We start from the raw sequence: 13,833 nt of genomic DNA on the forward strand, positions 1-13,833 counted from the left end.
TTGGAGCGGACGGCATCGACATGTCGTACTGAGTGCCACTCATACAGTACCCAGCTTTGGCCAGCTCATTGGGCATTGTAACCTAACGGCTACATTTGTTTAATTTTTGTTTCATTTTCGTGCTTGGTTTCATTTTCGTGTTTGGTTTTTTTGTCAAATTATTGGAATTTGAATCCCACGTGGCATCACAATCGGTGACGTGGGGAGTGGGATAGTGCAAGAGGGTGCTTGTGAGTTGTGAGAGAAGCCAATAGAATTGGCTATAAAAGGCCAGTGTTCTTTGTATTATCACTCACAGAGCATTTCAGAGTGGAAGCTTCACTGTATTCTCTTCTCTCTCCCTCAAAACTCTGCCATGGCTGTTTCAGTATCTGTCTTCTTGGGTTTCTTTGTGGGTCTTGTAGTGGTGGGTTTGGCTAGCTCAAAAAAGTTTGATGAGCTCTTTCAGCCAAGCTGGGCCATGGACCATTTTCTCTATGAAGGAGAGCTTCTTAAGCTCAAACTTGACAATTATTCCGGTACATATCCGTTTTCCTGATCAAAGATTCAATCTTTTTTCATTTTTTCCCCAATGGGTTTGTGTTGTGTTTTCTAGGATCTCTCTTTTTCTGCATTCTGTTATCATTATGAGTTTACTATTATTATCACATGTTAAGCTTGTTTTCTTCCTGATGAGGTGATTATCCTAAGAAAGACTAATGAAATTGTGGGTGGGCACGCAATTTTCAGGCGCTGGATTTTCATCAAAGAGCAAATATATGTTTGGGAAAGTGACCATTCAGATTAAGCTTGTGGAGGGTGACTCTGCTGGAACTGTTACTGCTTTCTATGTAAGCAGATTTATAGTTTCTTTACTATTTCTGTTACTTTTTGCTGTTTTGCTTCTGTAGCTTAATCATGTGTAAAAATTTGTTGTATTCCATGATCTATGTCTCCATCCAGCAAGTGGATATACAAATTAAAATTGATTCAATGCATTGAACATTTTCTCAAATGCAGACAATTTAAACTTGCCTTTATTTGGACCCCATCAATAGGCTAGTAGCTTTTACCTACTCCTCCTTAAACCCTCGTGAATTTCTGCAAATCCCATTAAATCTGCATTTATTGTTTTTTGTCTCCGTCAAAAGCCAATGCTTGTTTTGCTTTAGAACACAAACCTTCATTTTCCTATTGGCTTTAGCCTTTAGTGTGTGTTAACATCCTTCAACATCCTTTGAGAATCATCGAACGTTTTACTGTTTAATTGACTTTATCTGTCACAATAATTGTACTACTCTCGCTGTGACTCTGACATTGATAATCAAGCCTCTTTACTCTTTAGTGTATGGTGATAATGATATTTTGAGGGGTCCATCTAACTTTTTAATCTTTTTTCCTCTTTTGATACAGATGTCATCGGACGGTCCAAATCACAATGAGTTTGATTTTGAGTTCCTAGGCAACACCACCGGGGAACCTTATACAGTCCAGACCAATGTGTATGTTAATGGTGTAGGTAACCGTGAGCAAAGGCTTAATCTCTGGTTCGACCCTACCACAGATTTCCACTCCTACTCCCTTTTCTGGAACCAGCGCCAAGTTGTGTAAGCACCCTTTTCCTCTCCTCTGATATGTATGACAATAAGTTGTATTGAATTTGATTTTGTAATGTTTTTTTAAGTTAATCGACGTGAAATAAATAGTTGTAAGAGATTTATTATTATATACACGTGTGTTGAAATCTTATCAAGAAAAGGTGTACGTATAGTATTATTGGTGTGGAACATGCTGGTGTTGTGATTTCAAATGGGTCTGAAAAGCTCTGCACAAGGTGAAGGATGCTTTGTGTTAATCAGAGCTCTAATTTGGGTGGCTTGCAAGCAAGAGCAGCAAGCTGCACATAAAAGCATACCTACTACCCTCAGAGAAAGGGGTGGAATCTTGCAGGATGTGTCCCCCCCCCCTAGGGCCACATAACAAGAATTCTCTAGAGATACGGATAGATGCCTATTCTCTACTTTTGGCGTTGGCCTTGGCCTTGGCGTGTAGCCAATGACGTACACAAAATGTTTTTGTGTGTGTGTGATGAAGCTCAATCATTCTTCTTCTCCCATGGCTCATCATCTTCTTCTTCAATGTGTTGGTTTCGTTTTTACAGGTTTATGGTGGATGAGACCCCAATAAGAGTGCACACCAACTTGGAAAACAAGGGGGTCCCATTTCCCAAGGACCAGGCCATGGGCGTGTACAGCTCGATTTGGAATGCCGACGACTGGGCCACGCAGGGCGGGAGAGTGAAGACGGACTGGACCCACGCACCATTTGTCGCCACCTACAAGGGTTTTGAAATTGACGCTTGCGAGTGCCCGGTGTCGGTCGCCGGAGCCGATAATGCCAAGAAGTGTAGCAGCAGCGTGGACAAGAGGTATTGGTGGGACGAGCCGACATTGTCAGAGCTCAGCGTCCACCAAAGCCACCAGCTCGTGTGGGTTAAGGCACATCACATGGTCTACGACTATTGCACCGACACGGCTAGGTTTCCGGTCGCGCCCGTAGAATGCGTGCACCACCGCCACTAGTGGGCGGCAATCGAAGGACATGGGAACATTGTAAAAATGATCGTACGTTGTTTGTGTGGGATCTTTGTAAAAATGATGGGGGGGGTGATGAAATCGAAGTCATAAAAACATGTGCTCCATGTTGTTCAATATTTTGTTGGGTTATTCAAGTTTTTCAGTTTCTTTGATATGATGTTGATATTTTTTTAGCCTTGTTTTATGATTTTGAAATTCCTGTTGCCCCACTAACCAAACGTAATAATCTGGGTGGCCGAATTATCATGCGATTTGAGAGGTTTTAAAACTTTAAAATTTTTCATTCAATTTGGACCTTGAATATTTAATTGTAGTTAATTTCAATTCTTCAGTCATATTAATTGTTAATTTTTTTGATTTATTCTTAGAAACACTAAAATATATTTGATTTTTTTTAATATTTTATTTATTTTTAATTTAAAATTAAAGATAAATTTGAAATTTTATAAAAAATTAAGATATAAATGCTATTGGTTTTTTTTTTTTTTTTGACATATCCGCACAAAATAGGGAAAAGAGATTCGAATTAGTGATATATTTTTTTTATGCGTGATCTCAACCGATCGAGTTACTTATTGAGAACTGGAATGGTTTAAATTAATTACAAGTAAAAGTTTTTCATTTAAATTAAGAGATTTTAAAGTTTGAAATTTTTTTCAAATATAATAATAATGCAATAATTTAAAATAAAATTAACCCTAATAATTAACTCATAGGTCCCCCAATAGGATGCCCACAATTTACTTGTTTGAATTACTAAAAATAGAGTACGTAAATAAACATTTGCCGAAAATCGTTATCTTTTATCTGAGGAGGAGAATCATTGGTGATTGAAGGCTGAGAATGGCTAAATGAAGTTGTCTGCAACAAAGAACATAGGAGGAGATAGGCATGGGGGCAATTTCTCAAGGGCACTCATTTCCTACAATGGATTTAAAGAAAGAGCCAAAAGGTAGGACCCAGTGCCCTGTACGGTAGAGCCTTGTCGTCTTTGAGTAGGTAAATCCAACGAAATGGTCTCAAAGGTTTGTAATGATACACCACCATGGATTAGACATGGGACCTGAATTTGCTATCCTCTACGGTAATAAGAAGCAATACGGATAAGAATTCCAGAGAGAAAGCTATGCAAGCTTCCTTGCTCCGGGTAGCTGAGGGTCCACGATTTACCTGTTTGGGGCGGGTAGACCCTGCAATCTTTTATATCTTGGATTATTCGAATTTTACTGAAATTTGAGTGGATTAATTGGAAAATTATTTTAATAATGCAAAAAAATTTATTGATAATAAGATAAATATAGGAGATTAAAGGTATAATATGAAAATATTTAACAATGCTATAGAAATGCTGATAGTTTTATAAAATAAGCCAATATCCAAACAGTCACCAAAGAGTCCAGCCACCAACTGCTATAACATGTGAGTGTAAAATGCTAGTTTGAAAAAGGTTATAAGACTTTTGGTGTCCCAATGGCTAGTGTCAACAGACCAAGAGGTTAGTCAAAGAGAAATAATTAATCAGACTGTTGAGACTAATTCCAAGACAAATAAATGGGTTGAAAGAAAATAAAATAAAAGACAAATGAATGTGTTTTGAGCACAGTTTAACAGGTTAAATGCAAGGGATCCCAATCACAGGTAGCTAGTATTACCTATGAAATTAGGATTCTAGTGCTAAAAGTAGAAAGTGAATATTACCTATTGTCAACCAATTGTAGCTTGCTTGACTGAGCATGAGAGAGGGCATCATTACCCTTATTTTTAATTGGGTATTTGAATGGTAGAAGATCTTGATTCGATCCGAAAAAGCGAGTATATAAACAGCTTTTCATTATTAGCTGAATTTCTTGATTCGATCTAGGGCAGAATTAGCATTAGAGTTTTGGGGGGGGGGGGAGGCAAAATTAAAAAACTTGACAGGTAAAATTTCAATTTTTAAAAATTTTAAAGGCATTTTTTAAAATTTTAGGGAAAAACATGGTCCCTTGGGGCTTCATGTAATTCCGCCCCTGGTTCGATCATAAGCAACACCTTTTTTTTTTTTTTTTTTTTATGTCTTTGACGTGTCCACACAATGAGAGGAAAATAATAAAAAGAGATTTGAATTATTGATCTACGCTTCATAGAGCATGATCTTCAACCAATTGAACTGTTCTTTAGAGACATCATATACGGTTGGATATTTTCCCTATAGTGTATCCCAAGTGCACAAGTTCAAACTCCTATGATTATGGTTTTTTTTTTTTTTTTTTTTTTGACATGTCCACATAAGGGGAGGATTTGAACTAGTAACCTCCGCTTCATTAAGCGTAGTCCACAACCGATTGAGCTACCCCTTGGGACGATTATGGTCTTAGTTTAAGTCTAAGGTAGTGTCTGTTAAACAACATCAAATACCACCATACTATTCATCTCATTTTTTTAAAAAAAATCAACATCAAAATATTTTTACTTTTTATATCACATCATTTACTTTTTTATATCACATTATTTACTTTTTACTATTATTTAAATAAAAAAAATCACTACAAAATAAAATTTTTTATTTCCCTATACCAATCATTGTTATTATTTTAATATCAACAGTACCGTAAAAAAAGCTTTATTGTTTAACAAACAATGAGTCAACATTTTCAGTGGAGGACTTCCCATCAATCATAATAAAAATCATATTTAAAGGTAGTTTTCCCCGTGCCTAAATTCCAAAAGCAAAGCTTTCAATCACAAGCTTCACAAGCCATGTATTATAAGGAGCTGATACAAAAGTTGAGAAATACAGGAACAGGTTGCAAACTTGCAAGTTTTCTATCTTGGATTTTGGTATATTTTCCTAAGTTCTCATTCATATATTTCAAATACCCATGTCTTATTCCTCGTCGATTTCCCAGAAAGCAGAGAAGTGGCCCCTAGTGGGGGAAACTTCATTGCCAGTCTGCTACATTGATTTCTTCTCAATAATTGCAGACATTGCTATGGTTGTCAACAAACATGTGGAACTTGTGCAACACTTCCTTGGCATTATTGGCCAGCGAGGTTGAGTTAATTAACACATTATCTGATATAGCTCCCTATTAAAGACACTTCCTTTGAGTTGAGTTTTCCTTCAATTAAGTGCCGACAATTTTTTGACACGTCTTGCGAGCTTAACTCAAAATTAGTAGGTCAGAATTAAAAGATTTTAACCCGTTTAAATAAATAAGTTAAGTTATAGTTTATCTATATAGTCTTATACGTCACTCTTGCTTTGACAATTCTGATACGTGACCCACAATTCTGATACAAACTAAATAGAAAATTGACGAGTTATGGATTAATTGATCTATATATAGTCTTATACTTCTACCTCAATATCACCCAAATTTAATATATGAACATGAATCTACACCCTTAACTTGATGTTGCCATTGCTTTTTGGTGACACCAATTTAAAGCACATAGAGAGAGAGAGAGAGAGAGAGAGAGAGAGAGGACATGAGGAGGTTTGAAAAGAGGTGATGGTTATCTACTCTAGGGGATGGATATGGGACATGGAAAATGATGGATGGCAAAAAAGTTGATAGGAGTCATCTTTTGAGCAGCAAATGAATGAGAAGAGGGTCCTCTTCCATATAAAAGGCATTACTAATTCACACCAAGCAATGTAAAACTGTGGAGGCATTGCTTAGGGAGAGGGAGACATCACTTCAACTTGAAAGTAGATATATATTAGAAGACAGAGAAAAGACAATTAAACACATCAAGACAGAGTAAGAAGCATGCACCAATTTCTTTTCGTCACTGAAGCACCAATGAGGGTAGAATATGTCCAAAAACAAGTGACGCATCAACATCCAAATAAGATAAACGATATTCCTACTGTTTACTTACCCAAAATATAATCAATTATGATATGAAATGTGAATGTTTTGTATGCCTCAGAGGATTTATTATATTGGGGCAGATGAAGGTGGGGGACAGCTAATAGTTCAATCATCTAAAAAAAGTCATCCAAAAAAAAAAAAAAGAAAAAAAATAGTGTCATACACCATTTTTGATTATTAAAGTGGACAGCATAGAAAGTTACCTGTAATAAATAAGGTAGGCTACAAAGTACCCTTTTGGCTTTTAAGGGTCTTCCCTATATATAAAAGTTTCAAGAAGTAAAAGTATTTACTCATTTAATTTATCCAATTTTTTCATATTTGAACTCACATATTTTATTTATTTTTTTAATTTGGAAATATATTCCGAGTCGGAAAATATTAGGTTTTCTTCTAGTGTTCTCCTAGTGTTCTCCAAACTGTGATGTGAATTTTAAAATTATCGTTGAATCATTATTAATTTTTAATTTATTGGTGATTTTAAAAGTTACATCACAGTTGAAAGAACACTAGGAAAACACTAGAACAACATTAAGCATTTCCCTTCTTAGTCCATCAGAGGAAAGTTTAGAAATATTATTCATTTATTTGAAATATATTCCATTTTATAAACTTTCATTCATTATGAGACAATAAGTATTATTCAACCATAACTTTACATCAGCATAGTTATAGTTACTAAGAGTGCGTTTGACTTTGCAATTTTGTAGGTTAAATGGGCATTGCAAAACAAAATTGCATAAAATATTATGTTTGGGAGTGTTTGAAAAAAAAAGAAAAAATTATATTTTTGCACACTAGACAAGGGGTGTGTTTTAAAAAAATGCACGAATTTAAAGACTGAATCTTAATTTTACAAACTCTTCAATGTGATTTTATTAAGTGCATTTTGAAATTATTAATTTTTTTTTTTTTGTCAAATTGTACATTTTGAAACCGTTAAGCCAATTCACTTGTCCCCAAATATGATCTCCCGGAAGCAACTTTGTATTGAATTTTTGAGGATTGGGGTTTAAAAATAACAACATTTTTTTTTTTTCCCTTAATAGAGGTCCACTAGGTTTTAAGTAATATAATACAAAATTATTTGCTCTCATTCCTTATACTGAACCTTAATGATATTGATAGCAATTGAAGTATCAATTATATTAAATTTATTATTTTTTGTTAGCTTAAAGTTTTAAAATAATTTGTGATTTAACATCAACAACATTTGATTTATAATATATTTGAAAGTTTATTTTTTTTTTCCTTCGTAATATTGATTCAAGACTCAAGAGACTTTGATTATTTGTTTTTTTGAAATTGTTGTGCTTTACAATTTTACTTCTATAACAAATCAAACACTTAAATAATAATAATAATAATAATAATTTCCAACATTGTTAAAAGGCACATAAAAGCCCATCAACATATCCAGACGCAGATAGAAAAGTCAAGACCCAAAGTTCCATACCTTGATAGTTTGATGCAATGTTTTTTTTTTTTTTTTTTTTTTTTTTTCTTTTCATTTAGAGAAATTCTTTCCAATTTTATTCATGAATAATCAAGAGCATAAAAAGCTCTTATAATTACAGAGCATAAAGCTCTGAAATTTATGGCCGAAGCTAAAGGATTACATAGAGGTAAAAAACATACAAATCTCACATTGAAATCATATGCCGTCTACATCCGTTAACTTATGACTAATCTTTAACTTATAGAATAGATCTGCCCGGTGCAAACTTAATCCGGGATATAGATAGCCATTTTCCAGGCATGAGCAAAAATACTACGCCGAAACTAGTCATTCTCGACCCGAAAGACCAAAAAATTATTCACATTCTAAGCCCAAAGGCCAAGACAACAAAACAAGCAAGAAAATACAGGAAAAAAAATAAAACAACAAAAAAAACCACAATACAGTAGCAAACATCGGAGCAAGGAGTAGAGGAGGCTACCAGCAAGTGCAAAAAAAGGGCGATGGAGTGATGTGGTGGAGATCGGCAATATGATGGAGATGCCAATGCGAAGTCACGACCGCCGTTGTGCTACGGGGCACCAAGAGAAAAAAAACTCTAGGATAAACGAAACAGGGAAAACTGCACAGGGGGGCGGGGAAAAGGAAGTCAATAATACAAATTCTTAAAAGAAAAAGAAAAACTCAAATACACGAGTCCAGCCATATTTGCTTTAATTATTTTTATTGATGAGATGAAACAAGCTTAGACCAATAAGAACAAGAAAAATTACAGGAAACAAGAAAAAAAATACCAATAAAAAGAGAATTGTATCCTTAACAACAATTCAAAGCAAGCCATTTCCACAGCCATCAAGGATTCTCTTGATGGAGCAAATGGTTAAGTAGAGAGTGGGTGAGGTGAGAGAGAAAACCCTAAATAATAAATTTAAATTTAAGTAACTCGAATTGGAATCAAGGAAATTCTTTTAACCTAATTAATTAAATTGCGCATGGACTTCTAACGACCATTTTAAAAAATGCATGTAATATCTATCCTTATTTTGCCGACCTTATTAAAATTGTATGTGAGAATTACGTGTTCTAAAGATTAAAATCAATTTAATAAAATGAATTGGAAGATAAATTTGTCTGTATTTATCATTCTTACAAGAACTTAATTTTCCTTTAATTCATAGTATTCCACTTAATAATAAATTTCGAAATCATAAAATTGAAACCATTTAATTTAAAACAATTTTATAATGAGAGCCCCTTAGGTCCAGACCATCTGCAAAGGGGGCATTTGGCAGCCTCTAATCCCCTTTTGACACATCATCATATCAAGAAAATTGTAAAAAACTAAAGTGAGAAAAAGAGCAAAAAATCTTGCCTCCAGACCTAGGACGTGGGTCTTGCCGTGAACAGCCTAAAAACCGCCTGAAACAGTCATGACCAGCTTCAAAACTTAATTCTAATGACTCAAAACTCGTTTTTGGATTCAAAACTAAAATTTAGGTAGAAAGTGAACCCTTTAGGAATTTTATCACCTTAAAGGCTGAAAAAAGTGGCTCGGGATTCAAGTTTTCTCTTTTATAAAAACCCTTAAAAAAATCTAGGGAATCCTAATCGTCACATTTAACAGATCTTTAATCCTCACATTTATGAGTAAACAAATCTTTTCAACGGATCCTTTCAGACAATCTCATCAAGGCACAGAGCTTAGTTCCTTATTAGGCCCAAATAAAGCCCAATTCCATGGACTGGGCTGGTAACTCCCATAGGCGGCGTATATACCCTAATATTCTTTTTCTTTTAAAAATTATTTTATTGATTAGGCGGTGCGCTTATAAATTTGTCAAAGTCGGCAATTAGGGTTCTTTAATTTTTCAATTTCAAAATTCTCCGCTTCGTTTTCGTCGACGCATTTCCCAGATCCGAAACTGCCATAACCTTCTTCGATGCTCTCAGTCCGAGCCACGAGGTAAAGCGCAGCGTTTAGTCCCTCTTCCTCCGTCTCTTCCTCTCTGAATTGAATATCAAAATCCTAACCCTATAATCGTGTTTTTCTTCGAAATATTTCGTGTAGCTAAATCTAGGTTCAGCCCCTGGACGTCCAGTGGCACGAAGGTAAACCTTTCTTCTTCTGTCTCTTTTTATTTTATATCTCGTTAGGTTCAGATCTCCTATATATGGTCTCAGAACCGTTCGATTCTCATGTAATTCTTTTTGTCTCGTGTTCTATTTTTAATTATCTTTTAAGAGTATTTTTAGTCTGTGATTTATTGCTTGCCACTGGTAAATGGTAAATTTGAAATAGTTTTTCTTTGTACTCATTAGAGAAAAAAATACGCAATAATTAGTTTCTTTATGTTAGGAAACGAGATGAAGGGTAAATTTTGCAGTAGTTTTTCTTGTGGATTATTGTGGGGTTTTACGCTCTTGGTTGAGAGAATTGCGTATTGAAATGGGTCTGACCCAGAATTGGGGTTTGAATTTGAAAATGGGATTTTGCGGTTGTCAAGGTTAACCTGTCAAAAAGTTATGTATCTCTTTGTCTTGCGTTGATTTTATTGTTTGTACCTGAATTTTGGTATATTATGGTCTTGGGTTGATATTTAAACCAAATGGAAGTAGAGGCAGTTGGAGGTTTGCAATTTTGGTTTTAAATTTACTTTTACGTTAGACTTAATTGGTTTATTAGTGTTGCTTTGGCAAATATGTGCTAGCGATCCATGTAGTTGTATTCTTTTCTTCATTCTTTACTGCTTTTGGTCATTGGGAGCTTTTGTTTTGTGCTTACATGGGGGGAACTTTTGAATTTCGGTTTCCTGTTACTGTACATTCTGATGTCACCGGCTGTGCATTTGTGGTGTGGAGAAGTCTTTCTCTCTCGCCGGTTGTGCATTTGTGGTGTGGAGAAGTCTTTCTTCCTCTCTCTCTCTCCTTTTTTTTTATTCTTCTGGACATGGCCATAAATAAGTGATCCTGGTCCGTTGAAAAGTACTGTAAAGCACTGGTATTTTTTTTTGGCATAAGGATGATTAACATTCTTCAAATGTTTCTGAGATTGGCAGTTTAGGCATGCCTTTTATGTTCAGTTTGAATTTCAATTTACATAACTTTTGGGTTTTACGTTCAATCCCAGTTTCATATTGAAATGAAGGTAATTTTCTGTTCTAAGCGTAAACTCATCCTTTTAATAATTGGAAATTGGCAACATTTGTTTTGTACATATATTTACCCTTTCTTTAAAATGTTATTTGAAATTACTATTTTTTTTTTTTTTTTTAATTTTTTAATATATATTTTGTCTCTTATATTGTATACCGCCTGACACTTACTATGAACAAAACACATTTCTCTAATCTATTAGCAACTGAGAAATAACATGGTGGTTTTGCTAGAATGCAAAATTATTGATAGCATTAGTACTGGTGCTCACTTTTGATGGATTATGTTAAAAAGGATCGTCAATTATTACTCATCTTAGAAAAATGGAAGTGAACTAGAAATAAGGACTTTTGGCTGGCATGGCTGGATATGAAAAATTATAGTTTTGCCTGAATTTGATGGCCTATGTTTGCATTTGTTTATCTGTCTTAAACTAGATTTGTGCAAGTTATCTGTCATATCTGCCTGATTTGATTATGATGTTTTGATCTCACTACAAAATTTATTCTAATGTACTTATCTTGGACTAAAATGGAAGCAATTGAGCTTTTTCTGTGAAAATATTAACTTCTTTGCAGATGTCTTGGATGTATAAGGAAGCACTTCTTTAGGAAAAAGCGAAATAGCTGGAATTACACAGTTTCGTTTCAGTTAACTTCCAAATTAGGCTGATCTATTTGTTATTAGACTATTGTGCTATTCTTTGCTATTTTTTCATGGTAATGTTTTTTTTTTTGGTGTTTAAAGTGGGAGTTAATGATTGAGGGAAATATGGTAGCCTGTTAATTTACATTTGCAGGTTGTCATGCATATTGTGCAAGTTTGGTGCAAAGTTCACGGTCTTGGGGTTTTGTCGGGTTTATTTTCTTAAATTAATAAGTAGTTTTGTCCTGTAGATAACTAGTTTTTGTAATGAGGGTTTCCTGTTCTAAAATCGAAGCCATCTTTTTTACATTGGCAGGTAATTCACATAGTTTACTTGGTTTTTCTGTTCATTCCTAATTTCGATTTGCATGCGCAAGTTGGATAAAACTCATTCTAGGGGGGATGGATCTAGATCCCTGGCCACGATTCTTGCAAGGTGGCAAGAATATAATGAACAACTTGATTCCTGCAATGATGAGGGTAAACCAATCCGTAAAGTCCCTGCCAAGGGTTCGAAGAAGGGATGTATGAAAGGTAAGGGAGGGCCGGAGAACTCACGATGCAACTACCGTGGTGTTCGGCAGAGGACATGGGGGAAGTGGGTTGCAGAAATTCGGGAGCCAAACAGGGGGAGCAGGCTTTGGCTTGGTACTTTTCCGACTGCTATTGGCGCTGCACTTGCTTATGATGATGCTGCTAGAGCCTTGTATGGTTCCTGTGCCCGCCTCAATTTTCCCAACGTTAAGGTCCCCTGTTTCTCAAAGGAACCTTCTAAGGATTCTTCTTTAGTTGCAACGCCATCAGGTTCTTCTTCAATGGCAACTCCAGCTGGGTCTGAGTCCACAACATCATTCGACTCTGAGGTTTATGCAACCAAGGGTGGCATTGATCTGAATCCTGTTCCTCACAATGAAGAGGATGATGATGGGGTAGGTGAATCAAGAATCAATTCGTCGCCATCCGGAGGTCTATGATGTATATTATTCATATTTTTGCTTGGATGATGGCAGAAATTTGACATATGTACTTGGGTGGGTAAGGGTGGGTTTTGATACTTGGTACTTTTGTGGTGGCCGGAAATTGGGTACACTGATGCTTTCAGTAACTTTACTTTTGTTCCGTTTGATTAGGTGCAACTTTGATTTTTCATATCAAATGAGCTTGCGTTTCTTGATGGAGTAATGCGAATACAAACACAGGATTTCAAGCCAAATTCACGAGGTCTTGATTTCTAGTTTCAATTAAGAATTATAAAAAAAGCATTTTTCCACCAAACATATAATTTGATTCCTTTTATTAGTTTCCACATGCCATTTAGAGGCTATTCTTTTTCATTTTCCTCTTCTGTTCCTTTTCTTTTTCTATTTGGCCTGAAGATTGCAGGTTTATTGAAGTGGCGATGATCTTTTAAGAGCTGAATTGTTGGTTAGAATTTTTCAGGATGTCAGAACCAGCCTTGCGGAATTTGCAGTGCCGTCCAAACTTTCACATGAAAAGTTTATTTCCTCTGGGAGGGAAAGAAACGAATTCTTCTTTACTTGTTTCCTGTTTCTAAGATGTTTACACCAATTTATGATATCTGATGTGGCTTTACATGTTATAGACACTTGGAAGAAATAAGAGAGAGACGTGACTTAAAACACAACACTCATTACTCATATAGAAAAGATTTCAAGGCAAATTTCAAATTTTTAATGAAACATAGTTTTGATCTTTTTGGAGCACAAAAGTAAGTGCTTGGAGATTGTATTTTCTCACCTTAAACTACAATATCAGTTGCAATTGTTTTAATATCTAAGTTTGAGTAATTAATATCCTAAGCTATGAGATAATTGTATTCTCCTATAGTTGAAGTTTCTCTAAGTTCTCTTATACTTAATTTTGAACTTCACACGCTATCACGCTATCATATGATCATTCAGTAAGCATGAGTTGAAGGTTGATTTGTTTTGACGTAAAATATTTAAAAAAAAAATTTATTTTTATATTTTTAAATGTTTTGTGCAAAGTAAAGTTGAAAAATGTTTTTAATTGACTACGGAAAATAACATTCACAATCACAAGGCGTAAAATATTTATTCTTTTCATTTGTGTAAACCATTTGTTCGCCACTCTCCCACAGGTTGGTAATTGTAAAAAG

At 35.0% G+C, this 13,833-nt stretch overlaps 2 protein-coding genes across 2 annotated transcripts; both read left to right on the plus strand.

The window, feature by feature from the left end:
* The first annotated feature begins 312 nt into the window (after positions 1-312).
* XTH9 (xyloglucan endotransglucosylase/hydrolase 9) lies at positions 313-2,728 on the plus strand. The gene is made up of 4 exons (XM_059595133.2): positions 313-518; positions 730-830; positions 1,393-1,586; positions 2,141-2,728. Exons 1-4 carry the CDS (start codon positions 356-358, stop codon positions 2,559-2,561), a joined length of 879 nt encoding a protein of 292 aa, XP_059451116.1. The 5' UTR covers positions 313-355; the 3' UTR covers positions 2,562-2,728.
* A 7,001-nt stretch (positions 2,729-9,729) lies between these two features.
* Positions 9,730-12,867, plus strand: LOC132182690 (putative dehydration-responsive element-binding protein 2H). The gene is made up of 3 exons (XM_059596006.2): positions 9,730-9,858; positions 9,964-10,004; positions 12,010-12,867. The coding sequence occupies exon 3, from the start codon at positions 12,062-12,064 to the stop codon at positions 12,665-12,667; it is 606 nt and encodes a 201-aa protein (XP_059451989.1). The 5' UTR covers positions 9,730-9,858; positions 9,964-10,004; positions 12,010-12,061; the 3' UTR covers positions 12,668-12,867.
* The last annotated feature ends 966 nt before the right edge of the window (positions 12,868-13,833 follow it).

Source organism: Corylus avellana, chromosome 5 (genome assembly GCF_965113065.1).
Source record: "Corylus avellana chromosome 5, dhCorAvel1.hap1.2, whole genome shotgun sequence".
NCBI lineage: Eukaryota > Viridiplantae > Streptophyta > Magnoliopsida > Fagales > Betulaceae > Corylus > Corylus avellana.

What these genes read in the sequence shown, in the direction of transcription:
- LOC132182690 (XM_059596006.2), top strand. Translation starts at nt 12,062, where the DNA reads ATGCGCAAGTTGGATAAAACTCATTCTAGGGGGGATGGATCTAGATCC.
- XTH9 (XM_059595133.2), top strand. Translation starts at nt 356, where the DNA reads ATGGCTGTTTCAGTATCTGTCTTCTTGGGTTTCTTTGTGGGTCTTGTA. An exon ending in GAACTGTTACTGCTTTCTAT is followed by an intron (nt 831 to 1,392) that starts GTAAGCAGATTT and finishes CTTTTGATACAG; the next exon opens with ATGTCATCGGACGGTCCAAA. An exon ending in TGGAACCAGCGCCAAGTTGT is followed by an intron (nt 1,587 to 2,140) that starts GTAAGCACCCTT and finishes TCGTTTTTACAG; the next exon opens with GTTTATGGTGGATGAGACCC.